The 12,997-nt window shown below is 34.8% G+C and overlaps 1 protein-coding gene across 1 annotated transcript; it reads left to right on the top strand.

The window, feature by feature from the left end:
- The first annotated feature begins 559 nt into the window (after positions 1–559).
- On the top strand, positions 560–12,654 carry LOC110449488. The gene is made up of 8 exons (XM_021496373.1): positions 560–754; positions 1,089–1,181; positions 1,702–1,927; positions 3,443–3,738; positions 6,034–6,232; positions 7,155–7,235; positions 7,890–8,009; positions 8,790–12,654. Exons 2-8 carry the CDS (start codon positions 1,093–1,095, stop codon positions 9,540–9,542), a joined length of 1,764 nt encoding a protein of 587 aa, XP_021352048.1. The 5' UTR covers positions 560–754; positions 1,089–1,092; the 3' UTR covers positions 9,543–12,654.
- The last annotated feature ends 343 nt before the right edge of the window (positions 12,655–12,997 follow it).

Genomic DNA, 12,997 nt, shown 5'->3' with positions numbered 1-12,997 from the left:
CATCATGCATAATACAGCAGTGACACCATGCCACAATGTTATAATGCCACTAACAATATCTGTATACATCATGGAAAATACAGCAGTGACATCATGCCACAATGTTATAATGTCACTAACAACATATGTATATATCATAGAAAATACAGCAGTGACATCATGCCACAAAATTAGGATTAAAATAAAATAAAGTATCTACAGTTTGCGTGAAATAACCCATAGACTTTTGTAAATACATCATAATGTCATAGAAGTAATACCGTAAAAGCTCGTGCCAAAATTACTCGTAATTCACCAGTAGGTTTTCATCTCGGGCCTTTAACGTTTTGAGCATATTAAAACAGGGGTCATTAAGAATTGGAAAACGGCATTTGCAGGATGCGTCAGCAAAAAGGCAATATACCCCAAAATAAACATGAGGACAAAAGAAGAAACATTAAAAATCCCTATAACTTATACCACATGTGTCTACTACAGCTATAGCGCATACTCCATAGCTATTAATAACTTCAATACCTTGACATTTAAAACCCTCGAACAGCTAATACAGATAAGTATACATGTGTTCACATGTGTATTTCCATGTATGTTTTATAAGTACTACTTCCTTGTTTGGAAAAAGGAGATAAACATTTCTCGGAAATAGCTTTGACAGATTGTCCAGTGAGCTGTGTATGTATCTCCTGTGGACAGGTACCAAATAGTAATGCACGTTATTATCTGGACCAATAGCAGTGACTAAGTTCCACTACAGGTAAGGAACTATATTATCTATAATTATAAAAACATATTTATAGTGTTGGTATTTTATTATCTGTACAAATCGGCAGTATATTAAAACTACGCTATCTGCACACTAACAAAATGGCGCATCGTGTGCTAATCGATACATGTAGATACAAGTTATGTAGTGTAACATGTATACAAACCGAAAGTAGCAGACAATAACAATAATGTTTTGTTAACCTTACTGTCAAGTTTCAAATAATGACATTATTATACTGCGTGGGATCCGATATTTATTCAGCAGCATAACTGGCTTCTTCTATAAACAAATACAAAGGCAAGTATCAATTATTTTCTTTTAGAAAAATGGCATATTATCAGCAAAGGACGAGTGGAAGGCCTTCAACCGGCACACACAGTAATGTACACATGAATTATGGACGATCTACATCAAGGTCAGTGTGAGTCAAACATCGATTAAGGTAAAATTGAAGTTAGGATCCAACACTAGCTGTAAAGTAGAAAACAAATTCCTTCCACAACAAGACACCCCCCCCNCCCCCCCGTGCGCTAACATCCGGGCCAACAAGAGTGCTTAATATCAGTTGAAATAACTTGTTTCATAATGGTTGTAAAATAAATAAAGTTTATATCTAAATTCTTATCTATTTAAATGCTCCTTTTAACATTGTTTACTACATGAACACTGCTTTAGTTATATATCCGTATGTCTGTTTTATCTACCTAGATGATTATGCTGATAAGCTTTCTCCACTTATAACATGTGATACTATATGAATATCTAGTGAACTGTAATGTTGTTAAAATATATAATGACATTTACGACACATTACAATAACAAATTCATTGTTAAACTATGAATTACACATTATGGTTGCTAAAAAGGTTGATTGCTTATCAAAACGTTGGAGTCTAATAGAACCCTCTATTAAGAATATGGGCTGTTTTTATTAGCCCAAAACCAATGCTACTTCAAACCAATGAGCTGCTTCAAGCCGAGCCTCGGAAGCAGAGCATGCTACCCTCAACGATAGGACCAAGTGACCTGAGCGAGGTCAGCGGGCTACGCAAACTCCTACATGTGGCGTCCGAACTTCAGCAGATTGATCTTGATTCTTCACTAAAGGCGTACAAAGAGTTCATGAAACAAACAAGACAGGAACATATTTCGAATTCGGAGGTAACAGTTTTAAATATTTAATAAGTATAATGATCTAAAGTTATATTTCCGCATTTTCCTTTATGCCAATCATTCAAAAATAATTCTAACATAAAAACCAAAATGAAAACCAAACACATGTCAGCATTTCTAACTCAGACTTAAATTCCACAATCAATGACCTACATGATAAATATATATTTGTACATGTAACGGCAGAAAAAGTATTTTATCATTAAGGTTGTTTACAAACAATACGCTTGCTTGATAACCATTTTACCGTGTATGAAATACTAGCCCATCATGCCTCTGTATAACAATTTGTCCGAATGTTGGTGAGTGATACGATAATCATCAACCTTGTTTGTATTGGATCCCGAAATTTCATAAATAACGATTTATCGCTGGCTCTGCCAGTTGTGATCAACACTTCTCACTATCATTCTTAGTGCCATTAATTCAGGGTTATAATTCTATAACTGGCACTGTATAATCAAGAAATAAAGTCAATGGAATGTGAATTTCAATTAGCTCAAACAATCTTTGACGGCTTACTACGATAACTAAGAGTTTAATGATACGTGATCTGTCGCTTATTTAGCTGTAACACGCCTGCTCCCCTACCAACAATATGTACATGTCGCAGTTGATTAGTTTATGCAAGGGCTTGTTCCGAACATCACAATTTGCGTCATAGATTTCATCTGCTTAAGGAAAAAGTTAAAAAGATTTCGATAGATGGTGATTGATGAAGATTACGGACAAGTTTTACGATTGATAATTAATAATAATAATAATAATTCGAGGTTCTTTTATGTCGCTTTATCACAACCTGGTTCGTAGGTCGTCTCAAAGCGATTCACAAATTGTTGTCCCTGGTTATAGGGCCTTTGCAACCAGCCAATGTCTTTCTCCCAACCTTGGGGAGCATACAGCCAGCCGGTGCTGCCATTTCGGCGCCCACAGCTAGCATTCAACAATTCTAGCACTGCCCAACCACACACTCGTTTAAAGCTGAGTAGAAACAAGCAGAGTAAAGTATCTTACTCAAAGATACAACACAGTGCCATGACGTGACTCGACCCACAACCCTTCGGTCACGAGCCCGGCGTCCTACCAATAGACTACCGTGCGATGATGAAACTTTTGGACAAGTTTTATGATTGATAAAGATTATGGACACGTTTTACGATTGACATCATGATTTAGTATGGAAATATGATTTATCCTCGTATAATATAAAAGTTGATGTCTATAATTTAGCCTATTAGTGTGCCTTGTATTTTGTGGTCACTACCCCTGTTCTGGCTATGAGGACGTTACACTACTTGGATTTGACCTGAGTTACATGGCGGCTGTTCTCGATGAAGGAAAAGAAGCTTAATTTTCTAGAACCATGTTTGATTTCCCTTGTATTTTGAAGGTTTTCTTTCTTGTAAGTTTTTCTTCTCTTCATATTTTGTCATACTTTTCCTATTTTGAGTTCGAGCTTGAGCTTCTTTAAAGTTTGCTATTTTTTCCAATCTTAACATTCAGGAGAAGATCCTGGAAACTAGAAGGGAAAAACTGGAAGAGCTTAACTCGGATGCATTTACAAAGGGACTCGAAAAATACGAAGAAAGTCTTCGAGCCCTAATACAAGAGAACGAGAAATTGCAGGAAGAGAAAAAGTCATTATATGTCAAATGTCGACAGCATCAGGACATGCTTGATGGATTGGAGAAGGAAAATAGGAAACAGAAAGAAGACCTAAAGAGTAGAGAGGACGAATTGAGGAAAGTAAAGAGCGAGAAAGACGCTGCCTTGTTTGATAAAAATGAGATGCTATCAAGGTAAGAAAAGCTATTACATCTGCTGTCTTTGCCTTTGAGATTAGTTTATTTTTAAGCTTGCGGTGATCTTTGTTCGATTATCAAATAAAACTATCATCTTTCAGTAGATGTTACAACTGCGTGTATACTGAAATTCTCTGGAAACAATACTGTATTGCATATCTGCATACAGATTTAAACATGTATAGGAATGGATTTTACTTTCTGTCTTGATAATGGATATCACATGAGTACAATCTCCGATGTCAATTAAAGTAATAATGAGTAGTTATTGTCTGTAACACAATTTAATTACTCCTGACCTAAGGTGGAACACAGACAATTTAATTTTGAGACTTATAAGTACGGCAACAACGTCGGATAGTTTTCTTTTTCTTTTTCCTTTTAAGCGGGATACTTTTTAAACACGGAGGGCTTCTGACATCCGTTAGATTTTGTTTCGAATCAGCCTTAATGCATCATTTTCATATTTGTGTTTATTTTCGTATTTGAGAGATAAGTTGAAATATTTTACATTTGGTGTGACAAAGCCTTACTGTATCACTACTAATTAAAAGTACTGCCTTTAGCAATTTCATGTTATGAGACTATAACTGAAGTTGGTCTTTGCAGGGTGTAAGAATAAAGGCCGAAATAAAATGATCGGTTAAATGTTTTACGACACTTGAATAATTCCTTACAAACGTTATTTGTTTATATTTAGCTAATTGGAAATATTCTATATCTAAAAGAAAAAAAGGAATTAATAACGAAAGTTGTGTTTTTCGTCGTTTCAATTTTGTCTGTGAAATAGCGCGTGCTGTCAGCTGTTATTTTTGCGGCGTTCTGAAAATGTGAATGCTTGGAAAGACACATACCTTTTTTGCGTTTTCTCATAGCACAATCAAACTTATCGTTATGCACTAGCGCGCACCATTCAGTTTGTCTGTGACACATAGGGTAGTTATACCATTAGGTTTGCTACATCTATGCAGTGTATTGCTTCAATAATCAACGGAAATATAAAGTAATGAAAAATCGATCTGAAAATCTTCGTTTTTCAAAAGCCAAACGATATCTAATGCACTATACATTTTTTGATTGCTTAAATATTTTATCCATTAAGGACTTGGTAGTGAAACACTATTCAAAATTATAAATCTACATGTCAAACTTGTTCCAAATTATATGTGAAGATGTGGCAAAAGGGTAAAGTGTCTTTACAAATATGCATTTTTTGGCTCCTGCAGATCAGTTATTATTAGATTAATGTTTCATGTAAACCTGTCAGAATTATACCAGCTATAAGGTTACGTTAAACCATTAAGAGAAGCAACTATCTTGTACAGCAATCAGTCCTTAGTAATACGCAGTTAGGTATATTTTGGCAAAATATCCATGTTTTGAAGTTTGTTTGTATTAAGTTTAATTTAAAACTGACAAGTAAAATATGGACATTTATTTATGTATGTATTCATTTTTTCTTTCGTTTTTATCTTGTAAGGTTTGGTTTTTTTTTAATAAAATATTCTGCTGCTGAAGTGTTTAAAATACTGGAAATATATGTGTTTCTGTATGAACACATCGAGCAATGACCAGGAAGTGCTAGTTTATAACCAATCGAGTAGGGACCGGATGTAAGGTTCGGAGCGTTTGTGTATATATACCTAATCGAGTTCTTTAAGGGCGGTCGGGTTGCGCAGTGGATATCACATTCGCCCTTTATCAAGGCGGCCGGGGTTCGATTCCCCGATCGAACGTGAAAAGGTATGGGGGCACCTATACCCGACCACGTGGGTTTTCTCCGGGTAATCCGGTGTCCTCCCACATTTAGACCCCCCGCGCGCTAACTTTCGGACCAACAACAGAGATTAATATAAGTTTGATAAAACTTGTTTCATAATTGTTGTAAAATTAAAAAAAAAACAATAATAGAGTTCGGACTTAGAGACGTATATATAAATGTAACAATGAGACCTTTGTATGTTACCAACATTTCGGGTACATGGATATATTAAAATTAAGGAGGCACGTGGTTATATACTAGGAACGTTTATATAATGTAAATATAATGTAAAGATGATTTTTTTTCTTAACATTGATGATGGTATTTAACACATTTCTTTCAAAAACATTCCATTGTGTTGCATTCGACTAATTCCGTCAGAATTTGAATCTGACGTCACGTCATGATTGGTCCTCCATTACTTAAACAGATTGACGGAAAATCCCGAACAGTTTCCGAATGGAAAATATTCACCTGTAATATTAGTTTGTGATGTTAAAAATCATGGAGTATTCTTTATATATAAACAGGTTGAGTAAAGAGTTGGGGACGAAGCTGAGTGACAACAACCCGACTATCGCAGACCTCAGTGACCCCAACAGAGCCATGAAACTGGGAGAGAAGTATTCCGAGTTGTATGATAATGATTGGACGGACGCCCTGGATATACTGTGTGGAACTGGGTTTGATGAAGAAGCTGGCATCAAAGTTTTGCTTGAAGTTCTTAAGGTATAAATATATACCCATAAGCATTTAAGGTTAATTTGGCAAGCGCGTATGCTACTAAGTTATTCAACATAAGGAACATCAATGCAATTTGCATTACTTTCAACACAACCTTATAAAAAGCTAAAGCAATATACATTCCGTGTAGTCAATTCTGAAAAAAATGCGTTCTTTCAAGAAGCGAAATTATCGAATGTTACGTGTTTGATTATTCGAGAGTAGTATTTCAAACTTTCTTGTTAAAAAGGTGACCGTTTCTTCGTAATCTGCAGCATACCCAGGAAATTGAAAAACGGATTACATTTGTGTAAAGGTATTCCTATCTACAGAAGGCTACCACTTTGTTTAAATTACAATATACAAATCGTTGTGGGCTCCCTCAAATTCATATTTGATTTACAAAATATTACCAATCAAATTTCAGTGGCAGGAAAATGTGTATATGAATAAGAAATATTTGATTGTACTTTTTTTTTGAAGACAAGTATGATTTATTTCTTTATACCGTAACAAATTTAAGGTATATTCCCGATAATGATTGGTATTTCTTTTAATTGAATATGACCCAGTCATTTTGCATTTTGGTTCACATGAAATCCTAATCTTGATTAGTTATATGTCGTGTCAAAACCTGAACTATTGTTTTGTTTGGTAACAGAGCGAGTCTTTTTCAGATAAGATAATACAAAGTATACCCGAGTCAACTAAATTGACACTCTCAAGTGGCGTGGCTTGTTAAGTCGGTTGAGTTGGACTTAAACGTTTCAAGGGCCTGAACATTGTTAGCACTTAATTTTGGGTTTTACAAATGTTTTGATTCTTCCCAGATATCGATAAAAAGTCCAATATTTCTCTGCTAGTAGGAAAAAAAACACCTGTTTGCTGAAAGACAGGGGGATAGTCAAATTTGACATTTATTTTACAGAAGTCTCACCAACTTTGTGTAGAGCTATCAGAGAAGCAGATGGTATCACTACAGATGACTTTGGTAAACCCAGCCCTTCCAGTAAGTGGATATTTTCTAGTTTGATATAACTCATATCACAAGTCATGTCTCCGTCGCGGATGGTATTTTTTTTATAATTTGAAAAATAATTTATACAAAGCAACGTTAAGTTTGCCATGTTGGCTAGATTAAATTTACTTTCCAATTTTAAACAACTATTTCAATCACTTGACAACGCATGATAAATGAATGTGGAATGAACTACATGTACCATATGTTGTGATTGGTGTTTTATGTTTATCAAACTCCCTGAAGATTATTTCCTTTATACCGACAATGAATAGATTTGTGCTAGATAAATATTTTAATCAACAGTCGTTTGTCGTGAAACCTCTATTTCTCTTTCGCGAATAAAAACTTCCGATAATTGTTCCAACCATTAGAGAAAAGGTCAATTTAAAGGACAAACTGTAGATTTTGTGAATTGGACGTAGGCTAAATATTGTTATTGAGATTTTATAATCTGATAAGTTGGTGTTCAAAGTTTTTACTAAAAGAAACGTATAGGAAGGAAAATGGCACACATTAATAAGCAATCTTCATGAAAATAGAATTCCTTCTCTAAAATGTTTACTAATCAAACTATTTACTTAAAAATACATGTAAATGTCTTATAAGGCGATTGAATGTACCTATTTTACATAATGCACTAAGGGAGTGCCAAAACCAGCATGGGGAGATACGATCAACCCAATGATTGCCAAATCAACATTCAAACATCTTAAAGAGTGTCGGAAGGAGATGTCGACAAAGGCCGTGGAAAACATCTTAAAGGTAATTAGCACCATTTGTGTGTAGACATATGAGCTTTTCGCAAGGTACCAAAATATAAAAAACGGTATTCTATTTGAGTTTTGTATGGTAATGGAGCCTTTCTATAAATAAGAAGAACTGATATTTGTAGTTTACTATGTATTTCCTATTCATTTAACTAAACAGACGGAGATTACTTTCTGCCACCTTAATATTGTTTAACTAAGATTTCAACGTTACAATTTTTTATCTTGTAAACTGTGAAAGCTATTGCTATTGTCATCAAAGTATTTTAAATACATTATATCAGAAGCAATATTAATCGTAAGTGGTATAATTCAAGTCATCATATGAATATGTTAGCATCCGATCATAGAGAAGAATTATATTTAAATAGGTAGGCAAATACACTTTTCGTTTGTCATTGCTGGGTAATTACAATGTTCTCATTCAATCAATTGTGATCCTTCTGTGTAAACATAATATACATGTATAAAAACTATGTTTACGGTCACGGTCAAACCAAACGTTATTGCATTGATCCAATTGCATACGTATGTTACCTAGGGGACACGTAATGATTCATTAAATCAAATGATCTATTCAACACCCACCAACCCCATCCCCCTCGGTTTGCGTTATTATGATACAACATTGTCCTATTAACTTATACTTCATACTTCAAATGGATTACAGTTGTACGAGGACAATGTCAGTACATAAAAACATAGATCATACCTCTACCTGAAGTTTTCGGATGTGTAATTTGGTACTTGGCAAATGTATTCGTCTGATTTACAGGAATATGGTACAAAACAGATTGTGGACAGGGCAGAGAGGATACCCGACTTTTTCAAGAAGTGTCTAGAGATATGCTGGCTGATGTGCGTTCAGGACCCGCCCGTGGTTATCGGTGGGGAGGCGACCGTTGGCGTTTCTTTCGATACCAACATGTACAAGCCGTACACCAACAGTGGGACAGTTGTATCATACAACGTTTGGCCGCCCTTACTACTCCACGAGAATGGACCAATTCTTACGAAAGGAATCGTTCAACCAATAAAAGAAGAGAAAAAGAGAGAAAAAATGGCTGAGAGAGGGAAAACTACAGCAGGTATGCATAGCCGAGGCTTAAGCAAAACCTTGGGCCCCTCTTCCGGCAAGAATATGATGACCACCCTCAGAACACATCCTTTCGGAGACCCGACTAAGGAGGAAACATCGCCTCCGATAGACGATGGATGGAAAAAAAATCCTCAGTATCATGTAACAGCCCAATACTATGATAACCAGGTATGTGAAGACAGGAAAGTACCTCAATATCAAATGAGTGCATACACCCAGCAGACTACGTCTGCATCAGATTCGAATCCAGCATATTCCAGACACGTGTACGTGCAGCAGCCTGCCCTTCCCCCTAAAAGACCGTTGTATCCGGTAACACGACACCACGGAAGAGATTATGTATTGTACGGACAAAATCGTTACGAACTAGGCGAATTCAAAAGGCTTTTTAATATAACAAGCAATGAACAATTTTATCTTACTGAATAATATTTGTATATATTGAAAAACAGCTGATTTTGGATGTATATTTCTGTTATATCTAACCACGGCGAAACAGGTAACTTTTTATTTATTTAGGCCTAATGGTTGTGTTTTGCATAGTTGACAAAGTTGATAACTATGCATATACATGTAGTACATGTAGTACATGTAGTACTGTCACTCTGACAAAGTAACGTCTTCACTTCAAATCAGATAACAGTGAAAAATCATAAACTCTCATTTAAACAATTATGTGTCATACAATGTAGTATGAATTTAAGTCTTTTAATATCCAAATTCCTGTTACTGTCAGTGGTTTTGCAATACCTATATATATTTTTCGTTATGCAATTCAGAAGAAGTGTACTACATTCATAGACATTGCAAAATTTTACGACACTTGATGTATGATAAATCATGTTCATACAGCAAAATGATACTGCAGCGGGTTTTTAAAGAAAGTGAAAATAAAATATTCATAAAAGAAAAATATATCAAATTTTTTTATTTCATAGAAAACATTTTGTTTCGTTGTAAAGAACCATCTTCAAAATACATAAATGATACAATATCATTGAAGCAGGAATCAATTTTAGAATAACCACTATATGCTATGGATATAGGCCGACAACTGTCAATCTCCCACCATTTGGACAGTTTGAGGGTTATATCTAACTTAAAACATAGTCCCATCTGAGTGCCTCTCATGTTGATTCAGGTAACACATTTTCTGTTGGTGTTAACTGACTCATTCAACGTATTGGACAAATTAGGAACGAATCTATTGCTACACTCATGCAACCTTAATGCATGATGTTGGTGTCTGTGGAATGCACATGTGTTCATTAAGCACAAGGTCTTCTTACACTGAGGAGGTAATTTTAATAACTCATACAAACTTTCTGTACGTTTAGGAAACATGATTTCATTGATTAAGCCTTGAGTGAAATTTTGGAAATAAAACAGAGGAAAATAAGAGGCCAGATTTTACTGTTCAAAGCGACATCATCCCAGACCTGTCTGAAAAAGTAAATATTGAAAATAAGTTAAATAACACAAGAAGTAGACAGGTAGCTGTTAAATTTTGAATGTGTTGATTTTCACGGGTATATACACCGCTAGTACAGTACTTAAGCTGATGACTTCTGAATGTGTTGAATTCCACAGATATATACACCACCGGTACAGTACTTAAGCTGATGAATTCTGAATGTGTTGAATTCCACAGATATATACACCGCTGGTGCAGTACTTAAGCTGATGAATTCTGAATGTGTTGAATTCCACAGATATATACACCGCTGGTACAGTACTTAAGCTGATGACTTCTGAATGTGTTGAATTACACAGATATATACACCGCTAGTACAGTACTTAGCTGATGACTTCTGAATGTGTTGAATTCCACAGATATATACACCGCTAGTACAGTACTTAAGCTGATGACTTATGAATGTGTTGAATTCCACAGATATATACACCACCGGTAATATAGCTGTTGAATTTGCTGTCTTCTATATATAGTACATCACTGACATCTGTGTGTTGTGTTGATATTTTATTAAAAATATCCATGTGTTTGTTATTATTGTTTTACCTACATGTATATAGCTGAAGTACTCCAGTTTGGCTCCGCCAAAATGTTCTCTAGAATGTGATATCACAGCTGTCCAATAAGTGAAGACAATAGGGTAGCTTCAGCAGCTTATTGGAGGATGAATAATAACTGGTTAAAACTGTGAACAGCATAAAACAGTTTGTATCACGTATGTAATATCACTTAATGATATAAATAGACCGTGGGGTGAGGTATTGACACGGTGGTTAAAGCCAAATGATGAAATTTTCGAATAAAATGCCGCGGTTTACCGAAGACTTTCTTCAATATTACATCCTTAAATCTTGAATAATCTTATCTATACATCCTTCCGAAGGAAATTTCTCCATCTTGTCATTTGTGACGTCTCTGTTGCTCAATTACTATTTATGAAGAACAGGGTTTCCTGTACACATAGACAAAGCGATGACCTTCTCTGGAAGTCATACCATATATTGTTTTAATATCAAAGTTTTACTTTCTACACAAACAATGTACGTATTAAAGGTGTCGCAACGTTTTAAGACCGACTTGTCCCTTTGTCAAGCTATGACTGAGGGACCAGTCGGTCCTGACATTTTGCGACACGTTTCTAAACTGATGAATCTTTTGGAGATATCTTTTGTTTTTATTTGTCTGCGCTATTAGTCCCGAATAAAATATAAGCTTATTTTTAAGGTACCTGTAACAGTAGAAGTTGTTGTCTAAGCATTCAGCCGAGAGCGCTTACATGGGATATCCTTGTGAATAACCTAACTCATTAAACTGTATATATGTATTGTGTTTAAAGGACATACTTGAGTGTTTTGTGTTAATCTCTATATACTTGATAACTAAATAATTATGTGTCCATTCAATTTTATTTAAGTCAATGCATAGATGTTTCCAAAAATAGTAAAGCATCTATATGTAAGTCATATTGTTTAGTTGTTACATCATGTTAATGTTTAGAAGCTGTCGTATAACTCTTATGAGATAATGCAAGATGGCGGTGAGATACATGTATAAAACGTAAATAGAAGCATGTCAAACTGTCATAATCTGCAATGAACTGTTGCGGTTTCTGAGATACAGACCAATGACGTGCTATTTTTATACTCTTATTAACCCTAACTCTAATAATAACTATACTTGTAGCAATCTACTATTATTGTTTTCATAGCAAATATATTACCACAATGTATCCATGAATGTACCAAGAATTAGTGAAATTATTTCTTATACTGTTCTATTGTATGCATATTTTACATTGTAATTATTGTGTGGTATGTTAATTCATTACATGATCAATCTGAATAAAGACCTTTTGTATAATATACTCAGCAATGCGTCTTATATAAAAGATAATAAGACTTACAGTATAACAACTATTAAGTCGATATCTTTTTCTGTTTCCGTCTCGTCCAGACTAGTTTGTCAAAGGGGCAAATAACGCCCTTAATATCAATTAGCAACTGAACATGTATACCTCTTAACGACATTTGAAGCCGTTCGTATCACAAAATATAATAAATAAATCTAATGAGATATTTGTGTTCACGCTTTGATTTGGATAAAAAAAAAGGTTTAATTAGAGTATGCACGTAGGAGGGTACCAAAGGGAGATTTTCAAACTTAATAAAGTACGATATCACTGATCAGTAGTTTTAAACGGAAAACATTTTACTCATTTAGATGTTGTTAGGAAGATGCCATTTATTCAGAATAAATGCCGGTACTTACATTCCAAAGAAATGAGCTGAATAAAGGGAGCGTACAGCTGCCGCTAAAATGTATGGTTGTACAGTTTAGGTTTTCTTCTAAAGAGATTAAGAACACCAGAAAACATTGTCTCTTATCAATTTCTAGACACGAATTTTACATA

Source organism: Mizuhopecten yessoensis, unplaced genomic scaffold, assembly GCF_002113885.1.
Source record: "Mizuhopecten yessoensis strain PY_sf001 unplaced genomic scaffold, ASM211388v2 scaffold4627, whole genome shotgun sequence".
NCBI classification, from domain to species: Eukaryota; Metazoa; Mollusca; class Bivalvia; order Pectinida; family Pectinidae; genus Mizuhopecten; species Mizuhopecten yessoensis.
This window is presented reverse-complemented; position numbering and strand designations above follow the sequence as displayed.